The sequence below is a fragment of the Panulirus ornatus genome, chromosome 3 (genome assembly GCF_036320965.1).
Source record: "Panulirus ornatus isolate Po-2019 chromosome 3, ASM3632096v1, whole genome shotgun sequence".
NCBI lineage: Eukaryota > Metazoa > Arthropoda > Malacostraca > Decapoda > Palinuridae > Panulirus > Panulirus ornatus.
In genome coordinates, this window is record NC_092226.1 from 28,436,879 (window position 1) to 28,460,745 (window position 23,867).

Here is a 23,867-nt window from a genome sequence, read left to right on the forward strand (position 1 = left end):
TGGACTTACCTTCAGTCAGCCTCTTGCACAATGCCATCTTCTCTTCAAGGCTAAAGATGTTCTTCTTGTGCTTCTTGTGAGATATAGATGGCTTTGAAGAGCTGTCAGGCAGTTGCTGACGATGCTTGAAAGGTGCCATTGTCCACAATAGTAATCAAGAATGTACAGAATACACAAATATTCAAGACCAGCATACAACACTGTGCCAGGGAGCCCATGAGAGATTTGCACTAATCACTGAGGTGTGGTGTGCATGTAGTTTGAAATACTTTTATGTATTTTTTTATTTTTTTTTTTTTGGATATTGGAAAGTTGCAGAATGAAATTGAAAAACCTATGTTAGTTTGTCCCGAATTGCATAAGTCTCTTTACTACCTCTCGCTGAAGGCACTACATGTTAAGTGTAGCAATATACTATACTGTGGCCAAGTAAATCAGTGCTCCTTAACCTTTTTGATTTCACAGCATAATTTTAAGTTTGCTTGATCCTTGTGGTACATATCAAATCAAATTTTTCTCGCATGCTAATGCATTACCTTTTCCAGTAAAATGTATAAAAACAAAAATCTTTTTACACTCATGTAAGTATATTAAAACAAATGTAGTTCCTTTAATTATTTCCTCCAGCCCCAGGAACTCAGTTTATCTTTATTAGGTTCCTGGAGATTTTAGGAAGCTGGCCACATCCACTTGTCAGGATCATGGGTCATGAAATAAGTTGTTGGGATATTTCATGTTTATATGCTTTGTCATTGTTATATTTGTTGGGGGTAGGGGACCTGTGAGTTGAGGTTACTGAAGTGTGAGAGAAGGATAGGTTCTTATTTCTACTTGTGGGTTGGTGGGATTGTATCGGAAGGATCTGTTTTTCATATTTGTGGTTGCTGGATGACCTTTATGGTCATGTATATATACCATTGATTTTCAAAATATATTTTTGTTAAAGGCCCAGTCCTCTGTTCTTAACGCTACCTCGCTAATGCGGGAAATGGCGAATAGTATGAAAGAAAGAAAGAAGAATTTTTAGTTTTTTGTTAAGACTGTATGATGTCTATTTTGTTTCTCTAATTAGGAATGTACCAAAGCACACTAGGGACATTATTGCAGTGCAGTGGATGCAGAGCAATGATATGATTTATATTAGCTCATTTTTTTGTACATATGTTTTACATACGTTTCATTAATTTATGATATGAAAAAGAAGATTGGAATACCTCATGTTTTGCTTTTGTCTTGAAAGAGATTTTTTATCATCACCCATCATCTAATGTTTAAAGACTATACATCTGTGGTGTCTCTCTGTTACCTAATAAACTCTTCATTTCCATCACATTTTTATTACCCATGATTCATACAAGTGCTGTGTGACTGTTTGTCAGTAGTTATATCATAGATTCCTTCATCTGTGTTCACAGCATTGCATTATATTCGTTTATTACAATTTAGTTATTTGTACAGTATTTGTCAGTATTGATAATTTCCTATCATATTCTGTACTTGCAATTCTAGCAAATGCACATTCAAATTAGTCTTTCCTCTGTTCATTTCTTGCATCCTTGTTTAGTTTTTAAAACTTTGGTTGTCACCTGCATATATTCACTGATTATCTTCTGTTTATATTTGTAGTGTGTGAGAGATTGTGATTTGATCCCTGTTTCAGGGAGAGGTGGCACAGAGTCCTACAAACAGTAAAGAGATGATCTTCCTTCGTCAACCTATAGGTGTTACATCAATGATAACACCAGTAAGTACCTCTGTTGTTTAGAATACAAATTGCTTTGAAAGATTTTATAAAGCATCAGAGCATGATTACATGTATGTAGATGATGAGATTCTGATAGAATCTCAGCTGAAGAGCTGCATACGCTGGTAAGACAATGTGTAGGAATATATGATGTATAGGTTAAGGGTTATAATTTTCATCATTATAAATTGATTTGATTTAAAAGATATAATGTAAAGAAAATTAACAGGAGACAGGTAAGTGAACCATTGCAACAATGTTGTGGTTATTGAAAATACTGTTACGATTAGGAATGTATTACTGAACTTTAGTCATACCTCCTATTGGAAAGCTGTAAGAGCCTCCGAGATAGTACCAATTCACCAGGAGGCTAGGACGCTGTTTAACCCTTAGGATAAGGTTTACCCATGAAGAGATACCCTCTTTAGTCACTATCATACTTTTGAGGCTAGTAGGTTGGGAAATAGAATGGAAAAGAATACTGGAGGGAGAGAAATGGTGGAAAAATATGTTGAATGGTGTATGCAAGTGAGGCACGTAAGGACAAGGATAAGTGGAGACTCTTTTGTCGAGGCCACCCTCTTGATGGGAGTTCCCAGGGGAATGGGGATCAGAGATATAGATAGATGAATAGATGGGTGCTCTTTCTTTGGGAGAACACCTAGAAATCAACCCAACCAGGCCTATTACATCATGATGTATATGTGAGGTAGCATGAAATGACTAGCCACTACTCATAATTTACTTGCTATAACTTGCACAGTACATACCTATTTACTATGATTTGTCTACTAGCAGTGTTTTTACTTTTGCCTCTGTCCCTCCAGGGTATTTGGGGAAGTGAAGTGTGTTAGATATCTAAGAGTGGATATGGCAGTGAAAGGAACCATATAAGCTGAAGTAAGTCATTGGATGAGTTTTTTTGAGTTTTGAGGATTGTATGGAGAGAGGCCATTATCTGAGAGGGCAAGAATGGGTATGTTTGAAGTTATAGTAGCTCCAACAATGTTGTGTGGATACAAGCCATGGGCTTTAGATGAGGATGTGCAGACGAGGGTGGTTGTGTTGGAAACGAAATGTTTGAGGACAGTGTGTGGTGTGAAGTGGTTTGATTGATGAGTAATAAAAGGCTAAGAGAGAGAGAGAGAGAGAGAGAGGTGAGGTAAGAATGAGTAATAAAAGGCTAAGAGAGAGAGAGAGAGCTGGTTGAGAGAGCTGAAGATTGTGTGACAAAATGGTTTGGACTCATGGAGAGAATGGGTGAAGAGAGTTTAAAAAAGGGGTTATACGTGAAGGAGAAAAAGAGAATGGGGAGACCAAATTGGATATGAAAGGTTGTGAGTGATCTGGGCCTGAACATGCAATAGGGTGAAAGGTGTACATAGGATAGAATGAATTGGAGATATGTGGTATGCAGGAAGTGACATGCTGTTAGTGGACTTGAATATGAAGGATTAAGGGGAAACCATGAAAAGGTCTGTGGAGCCTGGTTGTGGATAGGGTGCTGTGGTTTGGGTGCATTGCTCTTGACAGCTAGAGAATTGATGTAAGCAAATGTAGCCTCTCTTCATCTGTTTCTGATGCTACCTCTCTAATATGGGAAGTAACAAACAAGTATGGGGAGTAAATTGGGAGTACCTAGAGTGAGTGAAAATGGAAGTGAGAGGGCAGCAGCAGATAACACAGATAGACATAGATGAGATGTGATAGAAGAAAGGAATAGAAGGGTTTGATTAATTATGTGGCATTGGGTGAAAGGTTGAGAAAGGTTATGCTATATACTAGAGTTGCAAAAGGATTCTTTGGAGATTTTAACCATTGTGCAGTTCTTGTGGTTGAAGACCAGGGAGAAGTGAAAGTGTGGCATAAGGATGAATGGAGAGGTAAAAGTTTTGGCAAAGGAGAAGATGAATCAGGAAGAATGCAAGGAGGGGTATGAAAGAAGGTGACAGAAAGTTTAGATGAAAGTGCAGTAAATGTAGGGATGCTGTTATATGTGTATAACTTGTTTAAAATGTTTAGAGAAAGACTGTTAAAGGTTGTAGAATTATTAGTTGGATACATGGTTGTGAGATATAAGAGTAGAGGTGGAAATGCATGGTGGACAGATGAGATTAGAAATACTGTGGAAGAGAAGAAAAAGGCATACAGTTGATTGCTCAAATGGTATGTACCAGTGGAAGTTCACCGAAAGAGGAGGGAAGTATATGAGATGTGTAAGTGGAAGCAAGGAAAGAGTAGATGAAGATGTTTGAAGAAAGTTGAGTGAAAAGTTTAAGGAAAATAAGAAATTGTACTGGAAGGAGGTGAAAAAGAAAGATGTGGATGTAAGAGGGTAAAGTGAAATGTAAGAAGTAAGAGAGTTGCTGAATCTAAAGAACGAAGTGAAAGGAAGATGACAAGAGTAGTTTGAAGAATTGATTTATGTGGGAGAGGGTGTGGCAGCAGCTGTTACATGCATAGGCACAGAAGGAAGGGAGGTAAAATGAGCAATGATGAGGTTAAAGGTATGAAAGACATTTGGAGTGGATGGGATTACAGCTGAAATGTTGAAGTATGGAAGGGAAAGTGTTATAGAGTGGGTGCATTTGATATTTGATTTATCTTGGAAGCAGAAGGTTGTGCCTGAGGATTGAGTGAAAGCTATTATTATCCCCTTATTCAAAGGGAAAGGTGCAAAAGATATATGTGGTAATGATAGGGGATAAAGTCTGTTAAGTATAGCAGAAAAAGTGAATGTAAGATTGTTGATTGATAGAGTGATGGAAGTGACTGAATGCTGAATAAGTGAGGAGCAAGGGGGTTTTAGGACAGGTAGGGGGATGTAAGGGCCAGATTTTTGTGATGAGAATAACTCTGGAAAAGTATCTAGCAAAAGATAGAAGCTGTATGAAGCTTTTATGGATCTGGAGAAAGCATATGAAAGATTCAAATGGAAATCTTTATTGGATGTGCTGAGGGTGTGTGAGGAAAGGGGACAACTGTTGGATGGTGTGAAAGCCTTCTACAGAAGACCAACTGCATGTGTACGGTGGATGGAGAGTTGAGCGGAAGTCATAGTAAACCATGGCTTTTAACATATCTATGGATGAATTGGTAGAGAGATGAAAGCAAAACTAGGGAAAAGAGGTATTGAGATGGAGAGTGGTGGTGAGGTATAGTGACTAGTAACAAGCGTGTTTGCAGATGATACTGTGTAGTTTCCTGAGAGTGAAGAGGAACATGTAGAAGGTTGTAAATGTGTCTTTGATGTGGACAGACAAAGGAAGTTAAAGGGAAATATGAGTAAAAATAAAGTAATGGTGTTTGAAAGGAAACAGTGCAAGTATAAATTTTACATAGGCCTAGAGAGCAAGAGAAGAAAGTGTACTAAATTGTGTTGTAGATATAGGAGGAGAAAGACTGGAACAGAATAATGAAAGGTAGAGGTGTAAATATGGAAGTGAAGAATGGCTTAAGGGACAGCATAGTCTTCTCAACCCTGATCTCTGCAGCCAAAACATGGGCATGAGATGAGTCACAGAAGTCATGAATCCAGTCTGTGGAAATGATTTATTTTAGAGAAGCATTTTGTATGACTAGATGAAATGAAAGAATAAATGAGGAAGTGCATGAGAAATTTGATATGGCAGAGAATACAAACGAAATGAATTGTGGAGTGGTAGAGTGGGTGAAACATAATACTTTGAGATGGTTTGGACAGGGAGTTTACAAGGAGAGTATATGATGATATGATTAAAATGGTTGGAGTGAGGAGACCACTTGTGACATGGGGAAATAGAGTGGAAGAGTGCTGGAGAGAGAGAGAGATGAAAGAAGAATGCTTGGAATGGCATATGCAAGGGAGATATGTAAGGACAGGGAAAATTGAAGACCCTTTTGCTGTGTCCACTCCCTGATGGGAGTTTGCCAAGGGAATGGGTGTCAGAGATATAGGTAAAAAATTTCTGATCCTGTTTCTGAACTATTTCAAACAGCCTCTCTAAATTATGTCTTCTTGTTAAGGGCTCAGTCAAAATTGCCTGGTCCTGGTGTTCCCTCCTGATTAATTTCATTTTTAAAGTTCTCAATTTGTGAGTCTAAAAAGTAAGATTACTGTGATTTACCTTGTTTGCACATATATATAATATATCCAGGGAGTATTTGAATACTCAGTTTTTTGTGTTGCCTTTTTTATTATTATACTTAGTTACTGTCTCCCATGTTAGTGAGGTAACGCAAGGAAACAGATGAAAGAATGGCCCAACCCACCCACATACACAGGTATATACATAAAAGCCCACACACGACCATATACATACCTATACATTTCAACGTATACATACATATACATACATGCACATGTACATATTCATATTTGCTGCCTTCATCCATTTCTGTTGCCACCCTGCCACACATGAAATGGCACCTCCCTCCCCCGCGTGTTGCGAGGTAGCACAAGGAAAAGACAACAAAGGCCACATTTGTTCACACTCAGTCTCTAGCTGTCTTGTGTAATGCACCGAAACCACAGTCCCCACAAAACTTTCCAGGGTTTACCCCAGACGCTTCACATGCCCTGGTTCAATCCATGGACAGCACATCGACCCCGATATACCACATCGTTCCAATTCACTCTGTTCCTTGCACACCTTTCACCCTCCTGTATGTTCAGGATCTGATCGATCAAAATCTTTTTCAAAATCTTTCCTCACTCATTCTCGCCATGTGTCCAAACCATTTCAACACACTCTCTTCCACTCTCTCAACCACACTCTTTTTATTACCATACATCTCTCTTACGCTTTCATTACTTACTTGACCAAACATCCTCACACCACATTTTTCCTCAAACATCTCATTTCCAACACATCCACCCTTCTCCGCACAACCCTATCTATAGTTCATGCCTTGCAACCATATGAGATTGTTGGAACCACTATTCCTTCAATGATACCCATTTTTTCTCTCTGAGATAATGTTCTCGCCTTCCACTCATTCTTCAATGCTCCCATAACCTTCACCCCCTCCCCCACCCAGTGATTCACTTCCACTTCCATGGTTCCATCCGCTGCTAAATCCACTCCCAGATATCTAAAATACTTCACTTCAAGTTTTTCTCCATTCAAACTTACCTCCCAGTTTACTAGTCCCTCAACCCTACTGAACCTAATAACCTTGCTCTTATTCGCATTTACCCTCCACTTGCTTCTTTCACACACTACCAAATTCAGTCACCAACGTTTGCAGTTTCTTACTTGAATCAGCCACCAGCGAACAACAACTGACTCACTTCCCAAGCCCTCTCATCCAGAACAGTCTGCATATTTGCCCCTCTCCCCTAAACTCTTTCACTCACCTTCCTAACAACACCATCCATAAACAAATTGAACTACCATGGAAGCATCATGCACCCTTGCCGCAAACCAACATTCACTGGGAACCAATCTTTTTCCTCTCTTCCTACTTGTACACATGCTTTACATCATTGATAAAAACTTTTCACTGCTTCTAGCAACTTGCCTCTCACACCATATACTCTTAATACCTTCCACAGAGCATATCTATCAACTCTATCATATGCCATCTCCAGATCCATAAATGCTCCATACAAATCCATCTGTTTTTTTTAAATATTTCTCACGTACATTCTTCCAAGCAAACACCTGATCTACACATCCTGCACCACTTCTGAAACCACACTGCTCTTCCCCAGTCTGATGCTCTGTACATGCCTTTACCCTCTCAATCAATACCCTCCCATATAATTTCCCAGGAATATTTAACAAACTTATACTTCTCTAATTTGAACACTCTCTTTTATCCCCCTTGCCTTTGTACAGTGGCACTATGCATGCATTCTGCCAAACTAACAAGCCTCCTTCATCCCACCTCTCACTACCCTTTTTAATCTGCCCACCTCCCACCTTTCTCATGCCACAAGCATATTTTGCGCAAGCCATCACTGCTTCCCATTCCTCCCTCACTCCCCTTACGTCATTTGCTCTCACTGTTTCCCATTCTGCACTCAATCTCCTCTGGTATTTCCTCACACAAGTCTCCTCGCCAAGCTCACTTACTTTCGCCTCTCTCTTCACCCCAACATTCTCTCTTCTTTTCTGAAAACATCTACAAATCTTCACCTTTGCTTCCACAAGATAATGATCAGACATCCCTCCAGTTGCCCCTCTCAGCACATTCACATCCAAAAGTCTCTCTTTCATGTGCCTGTAAATCAACATGTAATCCAATAACACTCTTTGGCCACCTCTTCTACTTACATACGTATACTTAGGTATATCTCTCTTTTTAAACCAGGTATTCCCAATCACCAGTCCTTTTTCAGCACACAAATCTACAAGCTCTACACCATTTCCATTTACTACATTGAACACCCCATGTACACCAATTATACCCTCAACTGCCACATTACTCACCTTTGCATTCAAATCACCCATCACTATAACCCGGTCTTGTGCATCAAAGCTGCTAACACACTCACTCAGCTGCTCCCAAAAGACTTGCCTCTCATGATCTTTCTTCTCATGACCACAAGCATTGGCACCAATAATCACCCATCTCTCTCCATCTACTTTCAGTTTTACCCATATTATAATCTCTAGAGTTTACTTCCTTTCCTCTTGTCCTCTCACGAACCTCTGACTCTACTCCCAAAACATTCCCAAATCACTCTTCTCCTTTACCCTTGAGCTTCGTTTCACTCAGAGCCAAAACATCCAGGTTCCTTTCCTCAAACATACTACTTATCTCTTCTTTTTTCTCATCTTTATTACATCCACACATCTGAGCCTTCGAGGAGGATGAGCACTCCCCACATAACTCCTCCTTCTGTTGCTCCTTTTAGAAAGTTCAAATACACGGAGGGGAGGGTTTCTAGCTCCCCACTCCCATCCCCTTTAGCCGCCTCCTACGACATGCAGGGAATGCGTGGAAAGTATTCTTTCTCCCCTATCCTCTATCTTTCCTCTTAGAGAGCAAGGGGCTGGAAGTCATCCCCTCCCGTTTTTAATTTTCCAAAAGAAAGAACAGAGACGGTGGCCAAGTGAGGATATTCCCTGTAAGGCTCAGTCCTCTGTTCTTGGCACTACCTCGCTGATGTGGGAAATGGCAAATATGTATGAAAAAAGAAAATGAATCTTTCCTCTTGGTTATATTTTTGTACACAAAATCTTACGCACATTTGTTCACTCTTTCCAAGCCCACAACTCATGTTATTGACTGTAAGGATAACTTTTAAGTATACATTACTTTTAAGAATTTTGATGCATTGAGATTAGCAACACTTGAGCATTTAATATGAATCTGAGGTTTTCCACCCCCAACTTATACCAAACTTCCAAGAACTGGCAAAAGCAGACTTAAATCCAAGTGATGTATCACTTAGTCATTCAGGGGTCCCTGCACACTTTACTCCCTCTGCTTACTTGTACACATTAGGCTTGCAGACTCTCTAAAATCTTGAATATCTGCATCCAGTTCACTAGAGTCTTGTATATACCAGATGTAGTATGTAATTACTTATTTGTAATATGCTGGGGAGGGAGTTTTATGTTTGTGGGGCCCCATATCTTGAACATTCTCTTCTATTATACAGCCTCTTAAATTTGTTTATGCTGTCTACATTAACTGTGACATTGGACATTCTCTTCTATTCACTCACCACTGTTATTTTATGGAAGTATTTCTTTACATGCTTTAAATGAGTTTCTTAAGTAAGTAATATCATGTTTTTTCTGCATCTGTCAAAGAACTGTTCACTGTCTGCATTGTCATTCAAGGCTGTGATAGCTTACCCTTCATTTCTCTCTTCCAAGGTGTGTGAATGTAAAGTCTCCAGTCTTTCCCTGTAACTTAATTTTGTAATTCTTATACCAGCTTTGTTACCCTCCTCTGCACCTTTTCTGTTAACTCTTTGAGGTATGTTAGGTGCTATGACTCATGGTCAAACGTGAGCATTACTTGACCACGCTTTCCAACTCTTTTTGTATTTAAGGCTCCAGTCACAGACGAAAGTCCACATTCATGGCCTGGCAGTAATTGAAATATTGAGAGGCTAATGAAAGAAATAAAGGAAGTGACGGGAAGGTAATTATGAATTTTGAAGGAAATGAAAGATTTGTCTCAACCCATTAAAGATGGGCAACATTACCCTTGATAACTTGATAACTATAGTTGTAACATTGTTCAATACTGAATGTAAACGTATGTTTTTTGGGAAATAAGACACCCTAGATTATGATATATCTTTGTTTAGCCTCAAATTGTACTCTTTTTCACATTCTGTGATTTTTTCTGTCATACTTGATCGCTGTTTCCTGCATTAGTGAGGTAGTGCCTGAAACAGACAAAGAAAGACTGCATCCGCTCTCATCTTTTCTCTCTCTGTCATGTGTAATGCATAAGTACCACAGCACCCTATCCACAGCTTGGCCTCACATACCTTTCTATGGTTTGCCTCAGACACTTCACACACCTTGGCCTTGTACATTGACAGCACATTGACCATTGTATACCACATTGTTCCAGTTCACTCTATTCTGTGCGTGCCTTTCACCCTCTTGCATGTTCAGGCTGTGATCATTCAAAAGCTTTTTCACTCCATCCTTCCATCTCCAATTTGGTCTCCCCATTCTCATTGATCCATCTGCTTCTGACACATATATCCTCTTTGTCAACCTTTCCTCGCTTGTTCCCGCTATTCTGCACACCCTCTTCAGCTCCCTCAACCACACTCTTTATTACCACACCTCTCTCTTCCCCTTTCAGTACTTAATCAAACCACCTCACACCACATAATATCCTCATACACTTAATTTCCAACACATCCACCCTCCTCCGCACAGTCTTATCTATCTATAGCCCATGCCTCACATCCAAATAACAATGTTGGAACTACTATTCCTCCAAACATACCCATTTTTTTCCTCTCCCAGATAATGATCTCTCTTTCCACACATTTTTCATTGCTTTCAGAGCCTTCATCAACTCACTCACCCTATGACTTCTGCTTCCATGGTTCCAGTTGCTGCCATGTTCACTCCCAGGTATCTAAAATACTTCTCTACCTCCATTTTTTCTTCATTCAAATTCACACCTCAATTAACTTGTCCCTCAGGTCTGCTAAACATAATAACCTTGCTTTTATTTACATTTACCTTCAACATCTTCCTTTCACACACCCTTCCAAACTAATTCACCATCTTCTGCAGTTTCACTCTTGGATCTGAAACTAGTGTTGTATCATCAACAAACTACTTAAGTAACTCACTTCCCAGTCCCTTTCATCACACATACACTGCATACTCGCCCTTCTATCCAAGGCTCTTGCATTTACCCTCCTCGCCTCTGCATTCATAAACAAATTAAACGACCATGGTGATACAATACTCCTGTGTTGCATACCATCCTTCACTTGGAACTATTCACCATCCTCTCTTCCTATTCTATACACATGCCTTACACCATTCACAGAAACTTCTCACTGCTTCTAGTAACTTTATTCCCACACCATGTATTCTTATGATTATCCATAAGGCATCTTTATCAACCCAGTCAAGTACTTTCTCCAGATCCATAAATGCAACTTACAAATCCATCTTTGTCTCTTAAATATTTCTCGCATACATTTTTCAAAGCAAACATCTGATCCACACATCGTCTGCCACTTCTGAAACCCCACTGTTCCTTTCCAAACTGATGCTCTGTACATGACTTCAGTCTCTCAATCATTACCATCCCATATAACTTACCAGGTACACTCAACAAACTTATACCTCTGTAGTTTGAACACTCACCTTTATCCCCCTTGCCTATACATGCATTCCACCAATCCTTAGGCACCTCACCAAGATTTGCACATAAATTGAAAATCTATACCTATCAATCAGCAGCATGGTCACCCCCTTTCTTGATAAATTCAACAGTAATACCATCCACCCGAGCCACCTTGCCACATTTCATCCCAACGAAGGATTTCACCACCTCTTCTCCCTTCACCAAACCACTCTCTGTGACTCACTTTGCATACAACCCTCACCCAAACACCCTACATCTGTCACCCTTTCCTCAAACGCATTTACCAGTCCTTCAAAATACTCACTCCATCTCTTCTTTACTTCATCACTAAATGTTATCATTTCCCCTTTTACCCCCCCCTCACTCACCCCAACTTTGTTTTTCAACCCTTGCTCCATCCTCTTGACCTCTTACCCCACTTTCTTTTATTAATCCCCCAATCATTTGTACTTCTTCAATATAAGTTCTACCCTTACACCACCCTTTTCTCTTTCACTAGCAGTTTACTTCATCATCCCATCATGTCCCAACATTAAATGCACTTCCATATGATCTTTTTTTCAGTTTCTTTCATACTCCATATATTCTTTCTAATTCATCTTCTTGCTTGCCAACACTCTTTAATTCTCCAGTCTTCTTTACAACCTCAAAATGGTCAGTCTCCAAAGAATCCTCTCACAACTCTGGCATCCAGCACAACCTTTCTCGACATTTCATCCACTGCCACATAGTCATGTAAAGCATTTTGTTCTCTTCCATTTTTTCTTATCCATGTATACCTGTGGATTGTCATGTGCTGAAGAAAGGTGATTGCAGGAAATATACCCTTTTCAGTTAAGACATTGACAAAATAACTTCCATTCACATTTACTCCAGGCACTCTCCATTTACCAGCTTTCTCGCCAATTTCATCACATCCCACCTTTGCATTCATATCACTGATTGCAGCTGCCTTTCTCTCCTCAAAACCATGTATACACTTATTCAAATTTCTCCTGAAATGCTTTATTTCATCCTTTCCTTGCACAGTCTTTATATTCACAGGTACATATACACATACCCTTGCATGCTTCACATTTCCCATCTTTCCTTTCCCTCACACAATTCTTGATCCATTCCATCCATGCTCTGAAACACACTCTTTTGCTCTTGTTGATAGCACAATTGCACATCCATCTATCCCCCCTTCTTTATTGATTTTCATTCATTCCCATCCATACTACTCCTTTCACACCCTCCCACAACTTGCATTCATCATTTCCATTTTCTCCACACACCCTAAGGATATGGATTTCCCCAATTCCCAGGACATCCAAACTATAATTTTTGAATTTCTCCTAATGTTTCCTCCTTCAGTGCCACTTTTAAGTCTTTAGTGCCTCACCCTTGACAGGCCACACTGTTTTTTCAGAGAAGAGGGCTCTCAGAATGTGAAAAATATTAGTTGTAATAGTTAACCATATGATTTCATGATGGAACTGTTGATGTTTAGTGCTCTTTTTCATTCCTTGTACAGGAATCTCTGTTCAATACTTAGACATAAGAGCAGTTAGGGGCCATCTCATTGTAGATATCGCTTCCTTACAACTTAATGTGTTCTTATAACTAAATGCATATAATTGTTTTGAATGTGATACATTCCTCTTGGGCATAGAGCATATGAGGAAGCTTTGCATTCCCTTGAGCTTAAGTTTTTTCTAGAAAATTAAAAAAGTGTCCTAGATTAATTCAACATAATGTTAAAAGACACAAAACAAAAAATCTAACTTTGTTTTCAGCTGTAATCTTAAGTTTCCTTAGCAGTACAAGAGTTTGTGAACCACATTGTGATCCTGTTTTCACCTTTGAAATTTCATCTTGGGGTGAAATGAAATATAATCATCATCATATTTGTTTAAATCACTACTTTCCACAAACTGTATCTTTTTTTTTTCCTTTTTGCCATGTGCTTGCATTTGTGGCTGTTATAGGTTACCACTCTCATGGCTGCCAGGTGTAAACTCCAATATGAGTCTTTTCCCCATGGTTTTTTTAAAGGGTAACTGCCAGCAATTAAATTTTTGATGCTGTCAAAGGTTACCACTCTCGTGGCTGCCAGGTGCAAACTCCAATGAGAGTCTTTTCCCCATGGGTGTTTATAGGGTAACTGCCAGGAATGAAATTTTTGAGGGTGAATTAGTACTGCTTGTGACATATAGTATGACTACAGGTAAAGTATGACTCGTGGTTGCTTCATGTGATTTAAAATGAGGCGAAAAATCAGTACAAATCTATTATGGGTGCAGGGCTCTACCCTCAGGTGCATGAGGTATATCCTATCCTGTCTGTAACTTGCAAATCTAAGTGTTTTTTCTCTTGAGCAGACATCTTGCACATTGTCGTTGATTTGGTCTGGCTTGTGAGGAAAAACCTAGGTGGCAGGAATGAGGACATGTATTTGTTTGCTATATGACCCTGATCCCTGATGATTTACATATCTTTATCAAAAGTAATTTTGAATGATTAGGGCTTACCCATTGTGAATTGTTATTGGCAGAATTTAGAAGCTAGTAAAAGGGTAAAGGTTTCCAAATGATGTTTTTCTTCTTGATGAAGACAAATTTAATTATAATGTTTACACACTTGTCCTATGTTCAAAAGCATGAAAATCTAATTTTTGAAACTCACTCTCTTTGTTTTAGTGGAATTTTCCCAATGCCATGATTACTCGCAAGGCTGCAGCTGCTTTGGCTGCTGGATGTACTTGTATCATCAAGCCAGCAGAAGATACACCATTGTCTGGACTTGCTGCTGTAGATCTGGCAGAAAAAGCTGGCTTTCCACCAGGTTGGTTTTCATATTTTTAACAGACACTGTGTCATGAATAATGACTGGAAATGGATAGGAGATAAGGAGAAGGAATCATGACTTGGCTGATTGTGAATCAGTGCACATTTATATGAGTGTATGAGTTGGTTGATGTTGCCAAGGAAATAAGGGATAAGGTATTGTATAAGTGCACTCAGAAAGGAAAAAGAACTTGGTTGAAGCATGCTGTGCCAAGTTAAAAGATGAGTACTATGAGTGTATTCTCACCTGATTCAAAGGGACAAGAGTGTGTTTCTTCTGTGGCCTGCCAGTAATGATTGTCCTTTCTTAATGTGAAAAATGTAGCCAAAAGTGTCCTGATTCTGATAGTATAATACGTAAGACCTTAAATGAACTTGAAAAACTTCACATCCTTTTAAAAACAGTATCCCAGCATCTAATATAGTGTGATATTGGGCTTGTTTATCAAGCATTTTTTTTCTTTTAAGGCTGCCCCTCATATGCAGTGACATTATTTTCTCCCTTTTTCCTTTTTCTCTGCAGATGGTACAAATGGAGATTTCCTTTTTTGGAAATGCCATGAAGGGTGCTACAACATATATTTTAATGTTGATGTGGTGCTTCACTACCTAACATACATTGCAACAGATATCAGTTATTTTTCTGTGCAAAGCATTATGTTTCTGTCTGCTGCTGTCTATCTCTCTATCTATCTGTTTATATCTCTGATATTTGTTCCCTCTGGGAACTCCCATCAAGGGGTGGCTACGGCAAAGAGTCTCCACTTATCCCTGTCCATGCATACCTCCCTCACATACACCATTCCATGCATTTTTCCACTATTTCTCTCCCACTCGTATTCCTCCACCCTATTTGCCCATGTTACAGGTGGTCTTTCACACACACACATCAAGCCCTTTAATTGAACTGTCATACACTCTCCTTGTAAACTCCCAGTCTTTCATTCTTTCCATATGCCCAAACCACTTCAAGGTATTACATTTCACCCATTCTACCACTCCACAATTCACTCCCTTTGCACTCTCAGCCATACCACGTCTCTCATACACCTTTTCATTTCTTTCTTCATTTCTTCTAGTCACACCACATACTCATCTCAAATAGCTCATTTCCACAGCCTGGATTCTTGACCTTTGTATCTCGTTCCATGTCCATGTTTCAACTGCATAAGTCAGGGTTGGAAAGACTGTGCTGTCCCTTAATCATCTCTTCACTTCCATACTTAAATCTCTACCCTTCATTATTCTATTAAGGGACCCAGTGACTCTTCTACCCTGTACTGCTCTCTCCCTCATCTCTCCTTCCATATCACCACACTTGCCAAAGACAGCTTCTACATGCTTTAATTCTCTCACCTCTTCCAAAGTACAATTAGAACACTTTCTTTTTTCATTCTGTATGGTTTTACAAAATCTATACTTTCACTCTGTTTCCTTTCATATGCCATTACTTTACTTTTACTTGCATTAACCTTCAGTCACCTATGCTTACACACATCCAAAAATACACTTACAACCTTCTGCAACTTCCTTTCACTCAGCAAACAACACAGTATCATCCACAAATAGGCTTACTACTAGCCACCATATCTCACCACTGCACTCCATCTCTGCACTCTTTTTTCTCTTGTTTGCTTTCATTGTTCTTATCACTCTATTCATATATGTATTTAAAATCCACGGTTATATCACATTGCCCTGCCTCGCCCCTACATGTATCCCAAAGCTTTCGCTCCACTCTCCATCCACTCTTACGAATGCATTTACTCCTCTATAGAAGGCTTTCACACCATCCAAGAGTAGTCCTTCTATACCGTATATCCTTAACACGTCCCATAAAGCATTCCATTTGACTCTATCATGTGCTTTCTTCAGATCCATAAAAGTTGCATACAACTTCTTACCTTTTGTTCAATACTTTTCCACAGTCATCTTAACGAAAAGATCTGATCCACACATCCCCTACCTTTCCTAAGACCCCCTTGCTTTTCACTTACTCTGCATTCAGTCACTTCCATCACTCTGTCATTTGATATTCTTCCCTACACTTTTCCTGGTATATTTTATAGTTTTATTCCCCAATGATTGCTACATACATCCTTTGCATCTTTTCCTTTGAATAAAGTAACAATAATAGCTTTCACAACATTCAGGCATAACCTTCTGTTTCCATGCTAAATTCCATGTAAGATGCATCCATTCTATCACTTTTTCACCTCCATACTTCAGCATATCAGCTGTATTCTCATCCACTCCAGGTGCCTTTCCTGCCTTCAGCCTCATTATTGCCCTTCTTACCTCCCTTATTCCTAAAGGCTCTTGCACTTGTATCATCTTTTTTCCCTCCTCCATATCCATGCATGTAACAACTACTGCCTCCCCTTTTCCCACATTCATCAGTTCTTCAGAATACTCTTCCCCTTGCTTACTCCTCACATTAACATTTCCACTCTTATATCCACCTCTTTCCTTTTACACCTCCTTCTGGAATATTCCTTTACCTCAAAACTTTTCACTTCTTTCCAAAATCTTTATTTACTCTTTCCTATATCAGTTTCTTAACATTGTGCTTATATGTTTTGTATTCTTCCCTCCTTTGCTGAACTTCCACTGGTACATTTCTGTCAAGCTATCTATTATAAGTCTTTTTCTCTTTCACAGCATTTCTAATCTCTTCTGTCCACCATGCATTGCCCTTTTTCTTTATATCCAACTACTGATTCTACAGCCTTTAGTGTTATTTCTCTAAACATTTTAAACACCTCATTCACACTTCACATTTAAGCTTTCAGTTACCTTCCTTTCATACTTCTCCCTGCATTTTTTCAGGTTCATCTTCTCACTTGCCAACACTTTTACCTCTTCATTCTTCCATACACCATACTTCCGCTTCTCCCTGATCCCTTCAAGAACTTCAAAATGGTCAGTCTCCAAAGAATCCTCTCACGGCCTTTCTCACCCCTTTCATTCATTGCTACATACTTAATCTAAGCCTTTTACTCTTCTCTTCCATCATTCTTTATATATGTATATTTGTAGATCATCTTGTGCTGAAAAAATGTGTTTGCAAGGAATATACCCCTCTCAGCACAAATATCCACAATATCCACAATATCCATTCTCATATACTCCTTCAGTAAACAAATTAAACAACCATGGGGACATCACACACTTCTGCCACAGACTGACCTTCACTGGGAACCAGTCACTCTCCTCCCTTCCTACTCGTCCACATGTCTTACACCCTTGATAAAAACTTCTCACTGCTTCTAGCAGCTTACCTCCCATGCCATATATTCTTAAGATCTTCCACAAAGCATCTGTATCAGAGGTTATCTTTGAGGGAATGGAAGCATTTATCCCTTCTTCCTTTAAGATAACCTGTTCATCTCATCTATGATCTAATCTATGATTCAACCATACCTATTCTGTGGCCATTCAGGCAAGGGATCAAGCATATCGGGCTCTGGAAAACTCTCCTTTCTCTGACTGCCATTCAGCTTTTATCACTGCCTGTAATGACTGCATTCACATTATCTGTGAGGCAAAGCATTCCTTTATTCATCGGAAGTGTGATAATATTTCCTTGTCATCCACTAATAGGTATCTCTGGTGTTTAGCTAAGGGCATCTCTAACAACTTCTGTTGCTCTACTTTCTCTTCTTTTTCCCATTCCGATGGCACTATAGCTGTCTCGGCCATAGACAAAGCAACTCTCTTTGATTCCCATCTCTCCTCAAACTCCACCTTAGATGACTCTAAAATTCCTTCACCCCCAGTGTTCCTCTTACTAATCCTATTCCTCTCCCTGTAATCTCTTTCCAAACTATCCGAAAAGTGCTTCATTCTTTGGACACAAGGAAGGCTCGTGGTCCCGATAGCATCCATTCCTGTGTAATGAAGAGTGTGCCTCTGAACTTGCACCTGCACTTGCTCGCATGTTCCATTTCTGTTTAAAAACCAAAATTTTTCCTTCTTCCTTGGAAGCATGCATTGATACATTCCATCGCTAAGAGTGACCATTCTGACCCCTCTAACTATCATCCTATTGCTTTGACATCTGCTGTTTCCAAAGTTTTTGAATATCTTCTCGCCTTCCATATCTTAGACACCTCGAAACTCGGTCATCTCTCAGATCACCAGTATGGCTTTCATAAGGCAAGATCCACTGGTGACATTTTTTCTTATCTTGCTTATATCTGGTAATCATCCCTGAAAAATTTTGGAGAGTCTTGTGTAGTTGCCCTTGACATATCCAGTGTTTTTGATAGGATATGGCAATGGAGTCTCATCTCTAAGCTCCCCTCTTTTGGCTTCCCTCCCTCACTTTGTTTCTTCATATCTTGCTTCCTATCTGGCCAGTCTGTCTCTGTGGTTGTTGATGTATCAGCCTCCTCCCTTTTCTCTGTCATTGGTAGTGTCACTCTAGGTCCTGTCCCCTACACTTTTTCTCCTTTTTTTTTTCCACAGTTTCCTTTTCTCCATAAATAATTGAAGTGCACTCACATGCTGGCGACTCCACATCCTTCAATTCTGCTCCCTCTTCTCTCATTCAATCTGCATCTCATCTTGACACAGCTTCCTCAGTAAACATAGACTAGGACAATATATCTCAGTGGGGTTGATGAAATCTTGTTAAGTTTAATGCCTCCAAGACCCAGTTTCTATTCATCTCTCTCTCTTGAAAACTCCTTACAACCCTCATCTACCCTTTAATTGTTCATTGATTCCACTTCATGACTCAATGAACATGCTTGGTATTACTGTAACATCCACCCTTTCTTGGAAACCCCACATTATGGGAATAACTAAGTCTGACTAAGAAACTGGGTGTCCTGTTTAGATATTGAAACTTCTTTTCTTCTGAACAGTTGCTCCATTTTTGCAAAGGATTGATTCATCCTTTTATGGAGTGCTGCTTTCGCATCTGGGGGTTGTTCTGTCTCTGCATAATTACTTGACAGAGGCAAGTCAGAAGTGGTCATATTTATAAACTGTCCTGGGCTGACTTCCAAACTTGACCCTGTTGCATTATGCCACTATGTTGGTTCTCTTTCCCTCTTCTGTCAATATTACTTTGGTTTTTGCTCCCAAGAGCTGGCTGCCTCTATTGCTCCCTCCACTAGTTAGAACACACAGTACTTGGCAAGCTGCCACATCACATGATTGATGTGTGTCCATTGGCAACTCAGGGGTGAGCTGTTATGATAACCACTTTCCCTACACCTCAAAGCTTTGGAACTCTCTACCTTCTCATGCCTTTCCCAATAGATATCACTTGGCACATTTTAAGAGAACTTTAAGACTTCCTCCAAAATTCATGATTACTTTCCCTTGTCTTTTCTTTTTCCCCTTCATAACTCTTTATATTTTATTTAAGGCCTGGCCTTTATATGTACTTTTGTCCATTACTGGAGCCTCTAACATAAGAAAAAAAGTTATTTTTTTTCTTGTTTTACTTTGTTGCTGTCTCCAGTGTTAGCGAGGCAGCGCAAGGAAACGGACGAAAGAATGGCCCAACCCACCCACATACACATGTATATACATACATGTCCACACACGTAGATATACATACCTATACATCTCAACGTATACATATATATACACACACAGACATATACATATATACACATGTACATAATTCATGCTGTCTGCCTTTATACATTCCCATCGTCACCCCGCCACACATGAAATAACAAACCCCCTCTCCCCGCATGTGCACAAGGTAGTGCTAGGAAAAGACAACAAAGGCCACATTCGTTCACACTCAGTCTCTAGCTGTCATGTATAATGCACCGAAACCACAGCTCCCTTTCCACATCCAGGCCCCACAGAACTTTCCATGGTTTACCCCAGATGCTTCACATGCCCTGGTTCAATCCATTGACAGCACGTCGACCCCGGTATACCACATCGTTCCAATTCACTCTATTCCTTGCATGCCTTTCAACCTCCTGCATGTTCAGGCCCCGATCACTCAAAATCTTTTTCACTCCATCTTTCCACCTCCAATTGGGTCTTCCACTTCTCGTTCCCTTCACCTCTGACACTTATATCCTCTTTATCAGTCTGTCCTCACTCATTCTCTCCATGTGACCAAACCATTTCAAAACACCCTCTTCTGCTCTCTCAACCACACCCTTTTTATTACCACACATCTCTTACCCTTTTATTACTTACTCGATTAAACCACCTCACACCACATATTGTCCTCAAACATCTCATTTCCAGCACATCCACCCTCCCCCGCACAACTCTATCTATAGCCCATGCCTCACAATCATATAACATTGTTGGAACCACTATTCCTTCAAACATACTCATTTTTGCTTTCCGAGATAATGTTCTCGACTTCCACACATTCTTCAACGCTCCCAGAACTTTCGCCCCTTCCCCCACCCTATAATTCACTTCCGCTTTCATAGTTCCATCCGCTGCCAAATCCACTCCCAGATATCTAAAACACTTTACTTCCTCCAGTTTTTCTCCATTCAAACTTACCTCCCAATTGACTTGTTTCTCAACCCTACTGTACTTAATAACCTTGCTCTTATTTACATTCAGTCTCAGCTTTCTTTTTTCACACACTTTACCAGACTCAGTCACCAGCTTCTGCAATTTCTCACATGAATCAGCCACCAGCACTGGGAGGATATTGAATGAGAGGGTGAAGACATGCAAAGAGCATCAGATTGAGATGGAGCAGTGTGGTTTCAGAAGTGGTAAAGGATTTATGGATCAGATGTTTGCTTTAAAGAATATATGAGAAATATTTAGTTAACAGATGGAGTTGTGTGTGGCATTTATGAATCTGGAGAAAGCATATAATATGGTTGATAGAGATGTTTTTTGGAAGTTTTAAGAATATACAGTGTTGGAGGAAAGGTGCTAGATCTAAGCAATGAGAAGTTTTTTATCAAGGGTGTAAGGTATGTGTCTAAGTAGGAAGAGAGGAGAGTGAATGACTCCAAGTGAAGGTTGGTCTGTGGCAGGAGTGTGTGTTGTCACCATGGATTGGGTGGTGAGGGAGGTAAATGTAAGTTTTGGTGAGAGGGGTGAGTATGCAGACTGTAGGGGATGGAAAGTGTCATTTGTTGTTTGCTGATGACACAGCACTGGTGGCAGATTCAAGTGAGAAGCTGCATAAGTTGGTGACTGGGTTTGGAAGAGAATGTGAATGGAGAAAGTTGAGAGTGGGTGTGAATAAAAGCAAGGTTATTAGGTTTAGCAAGGTTGAGGGACAGGTTAATTAGGGGTGTGAGTTTGAAAAGAGAAAAATTGGAGGAATTGAAGTGTCTTAGATATCAAGGAGTGGACATGGCTGCAAATGGAACCATGGAAGCAGACATGAGTCATAGGATAGGGGAGTGGGCAAAGGTTCTGGGATCACTGAAGAATGTGTGGAAAGAGAGGTTATTTAGGAGGGCAAAAATGGGTAAGTTTGAAGGAGTAGTAATTCCAACAATGATATATGGATGCGAAATAGAGGAGGTTGGATGTGTTGGAAATGAAATGTTTGAGGACAATATTTGGTGTCAGGTGGCTTGATCAAATAATTAACGAAAAGTTAAGAGAGATGTGCGGTAATAAAAAAAAGGTGTTTGAGAGAGAGGAATTGGATGCACTGAACTGGTTTGGAAATCTGGAGAGAATGAGTGGGGAAAGTGGTGCCTGAGAGGATGTATGTCAGAAGTGGACATCTCCGAACTGGAGATGGAAGGATGGAGGAAAAAAGATTTTGAGCAATTGGGGGTCGTGAACATGCAAAAGGGTGAAAGCTGTGCACCAGATAAAGTGAATTGGAACAATGTGGTATACTGGGGTTGACATACTGTTATTGGACTAAACCAGGGCGTGTGAAACATCTTGGGTAACCCTTTTAGAGGTCTGTGGGGCCTGGTTGTAGATATGTGGTTTTGTGCATTACACATGGCAGCTAGAGAGTGGATGTGGGCTGATATGGCTATTCTTTGTATGTTCCTGTTGCTGTCTCACTAATGTGGGAAACTGGTATCATGTATTAAGAAAAAGCAAGGAATTCTTCTTCCACCTAAATTTTCGATTGGTGGATCTTCCATGTCTGGCGTTAAGGATTTCTCCTCCCAGTGAGATGGCTCCCAGTATTCTTTTAATTCAACAGTTAATTATTTTGTTTTTAGTCTTAAGAAAAGCTTTCTCTTTAGCTCTGTTTTGTGTGGGTATGCTTTTGTTGCTTGTAGGTCAGCAGAGAAAAGAAATGTAGGTTTTTGCACTTTGAAAAAAGTTTTGTTTCTGAGATAGTTTTTGCATGTAGTTTTCCTGTTTTCTTGCCCTGCCCTGCTCTCTCTCTCTCTCTCTCTCTCTCTCTCTCTCTCTCTCTCTCTCTCTCTCTCTCTCTCTCTCTCTCTCTCTCTCTCTCTCTCTCTCTCTCTCTCTCTCTCTCTCTCCCCCTACCCACACACATTACGGAACGACCTTTGGTTAGTACCATGACTCGTGGTTTGACTGAACTTTGATTGGTCAGGAATGGGTTATTCAGTGATATCAAATTGTTGGCAGATGCTCATTAGCTCAGAGCAGGCCTGGTTATCTTGAGGAAAAGACTTCAGTGAATGGAGATTCTAATGAAACGAATGGGTGGAAGAGGGCTTGCTAACTGCTAACTGCTTAGGGGATTGGTATGATCAAAAGCCTTATATTTTCAAGAAATATCTTGGGGCACCACCTCACAGGAAAAGGTTTTTATAAGTTTCAAAAACTACATTTTCCACTGGAAGGAGGAAGAAGAATTTGTCAACAAATATTAGTGCATGAGTATGCATTGCATTATTATCTGGTCATGCAGTTGCTTGTTTGTTTTAAAAACATATTTTTGAAAACCCAAGAGAAATATTTAATGAATGGTTTTTATAGGTTCATTGCCACATGTGAGCCCCAAGGTAAATGCTCATGTTGAACCTTCCCCATCTGTTTGGTTTTCAAGGGAATAGGTGATGAGTTACCATACTTACTGAATGCTGATGATGTTGTTCTGTTGGGTAAATCAGATGAGGAGTTTGATGGAGTGGTTGCTTGCCTTGATAACCTGTGAAGGAAAGTATAAAAAATAATATGAATTAGAGCAGGATTCTTGTTTTTGCAAGAGAGTGTTAGTCACATGCATTAACCCTTTAACCCCTCAAGACAGTTATTTCCTTGAGCTAGACAACTTCCCTAGATTTAGATTTATGCTTTGAGCTTTGTACTAGCTGAGCATGGGTTTATGCCAAGGTTGCAGTGCTTGATAATTCCTTTCTACAGTCAGTCATCCTCCAGCCATATCAATAACAGTGCATTCTCAAGAGTTTATTGGAAGGAAATTAAGTAATTTTTTTGCTAGATTTAGAGGACCAGGCAGATGATCCTTAATTACTTGACAGTGTTCTGTCGTTGAATCAAGGCAAGAGTGATTTCGTGGAGTCAACTCTTCTGGCACTAAATGTTGACTTAGATAAGGTAGAAGGTGTTTTTATGAAAAATGG

General features: G+C 39.8%; 1 protein-coding gene across 2 annotated transcripts in view; it reads left to right on the forward strand.

Annotated features, from left to right (window-relative positions):
* The window catches only part of LOC139761649 (succinate-semialdehyde dehydrogenase, mitochondrial-like), a 228,420-nt gene that overhangs the window by 137,258 nt on the left and 67,295 nt on the right, over positions 1–23,867 (forward strand). For both annotated transcript variants that reach the window (XM_071685965.1, XM_071685955.1), the window contains exons 5-6: positions 1,661–1,744; positions 14,221–14,365. In XM_071685965.1, the coding sequence (XP_071542066.1) occupies positions 1,661–1,744; positions 14,221–14,365 (229 nt within the window). The remainder of the gene's footprint in view (positions 1–1,660; positions 1,745–14,220; positions 14,366–23,867) is intronic.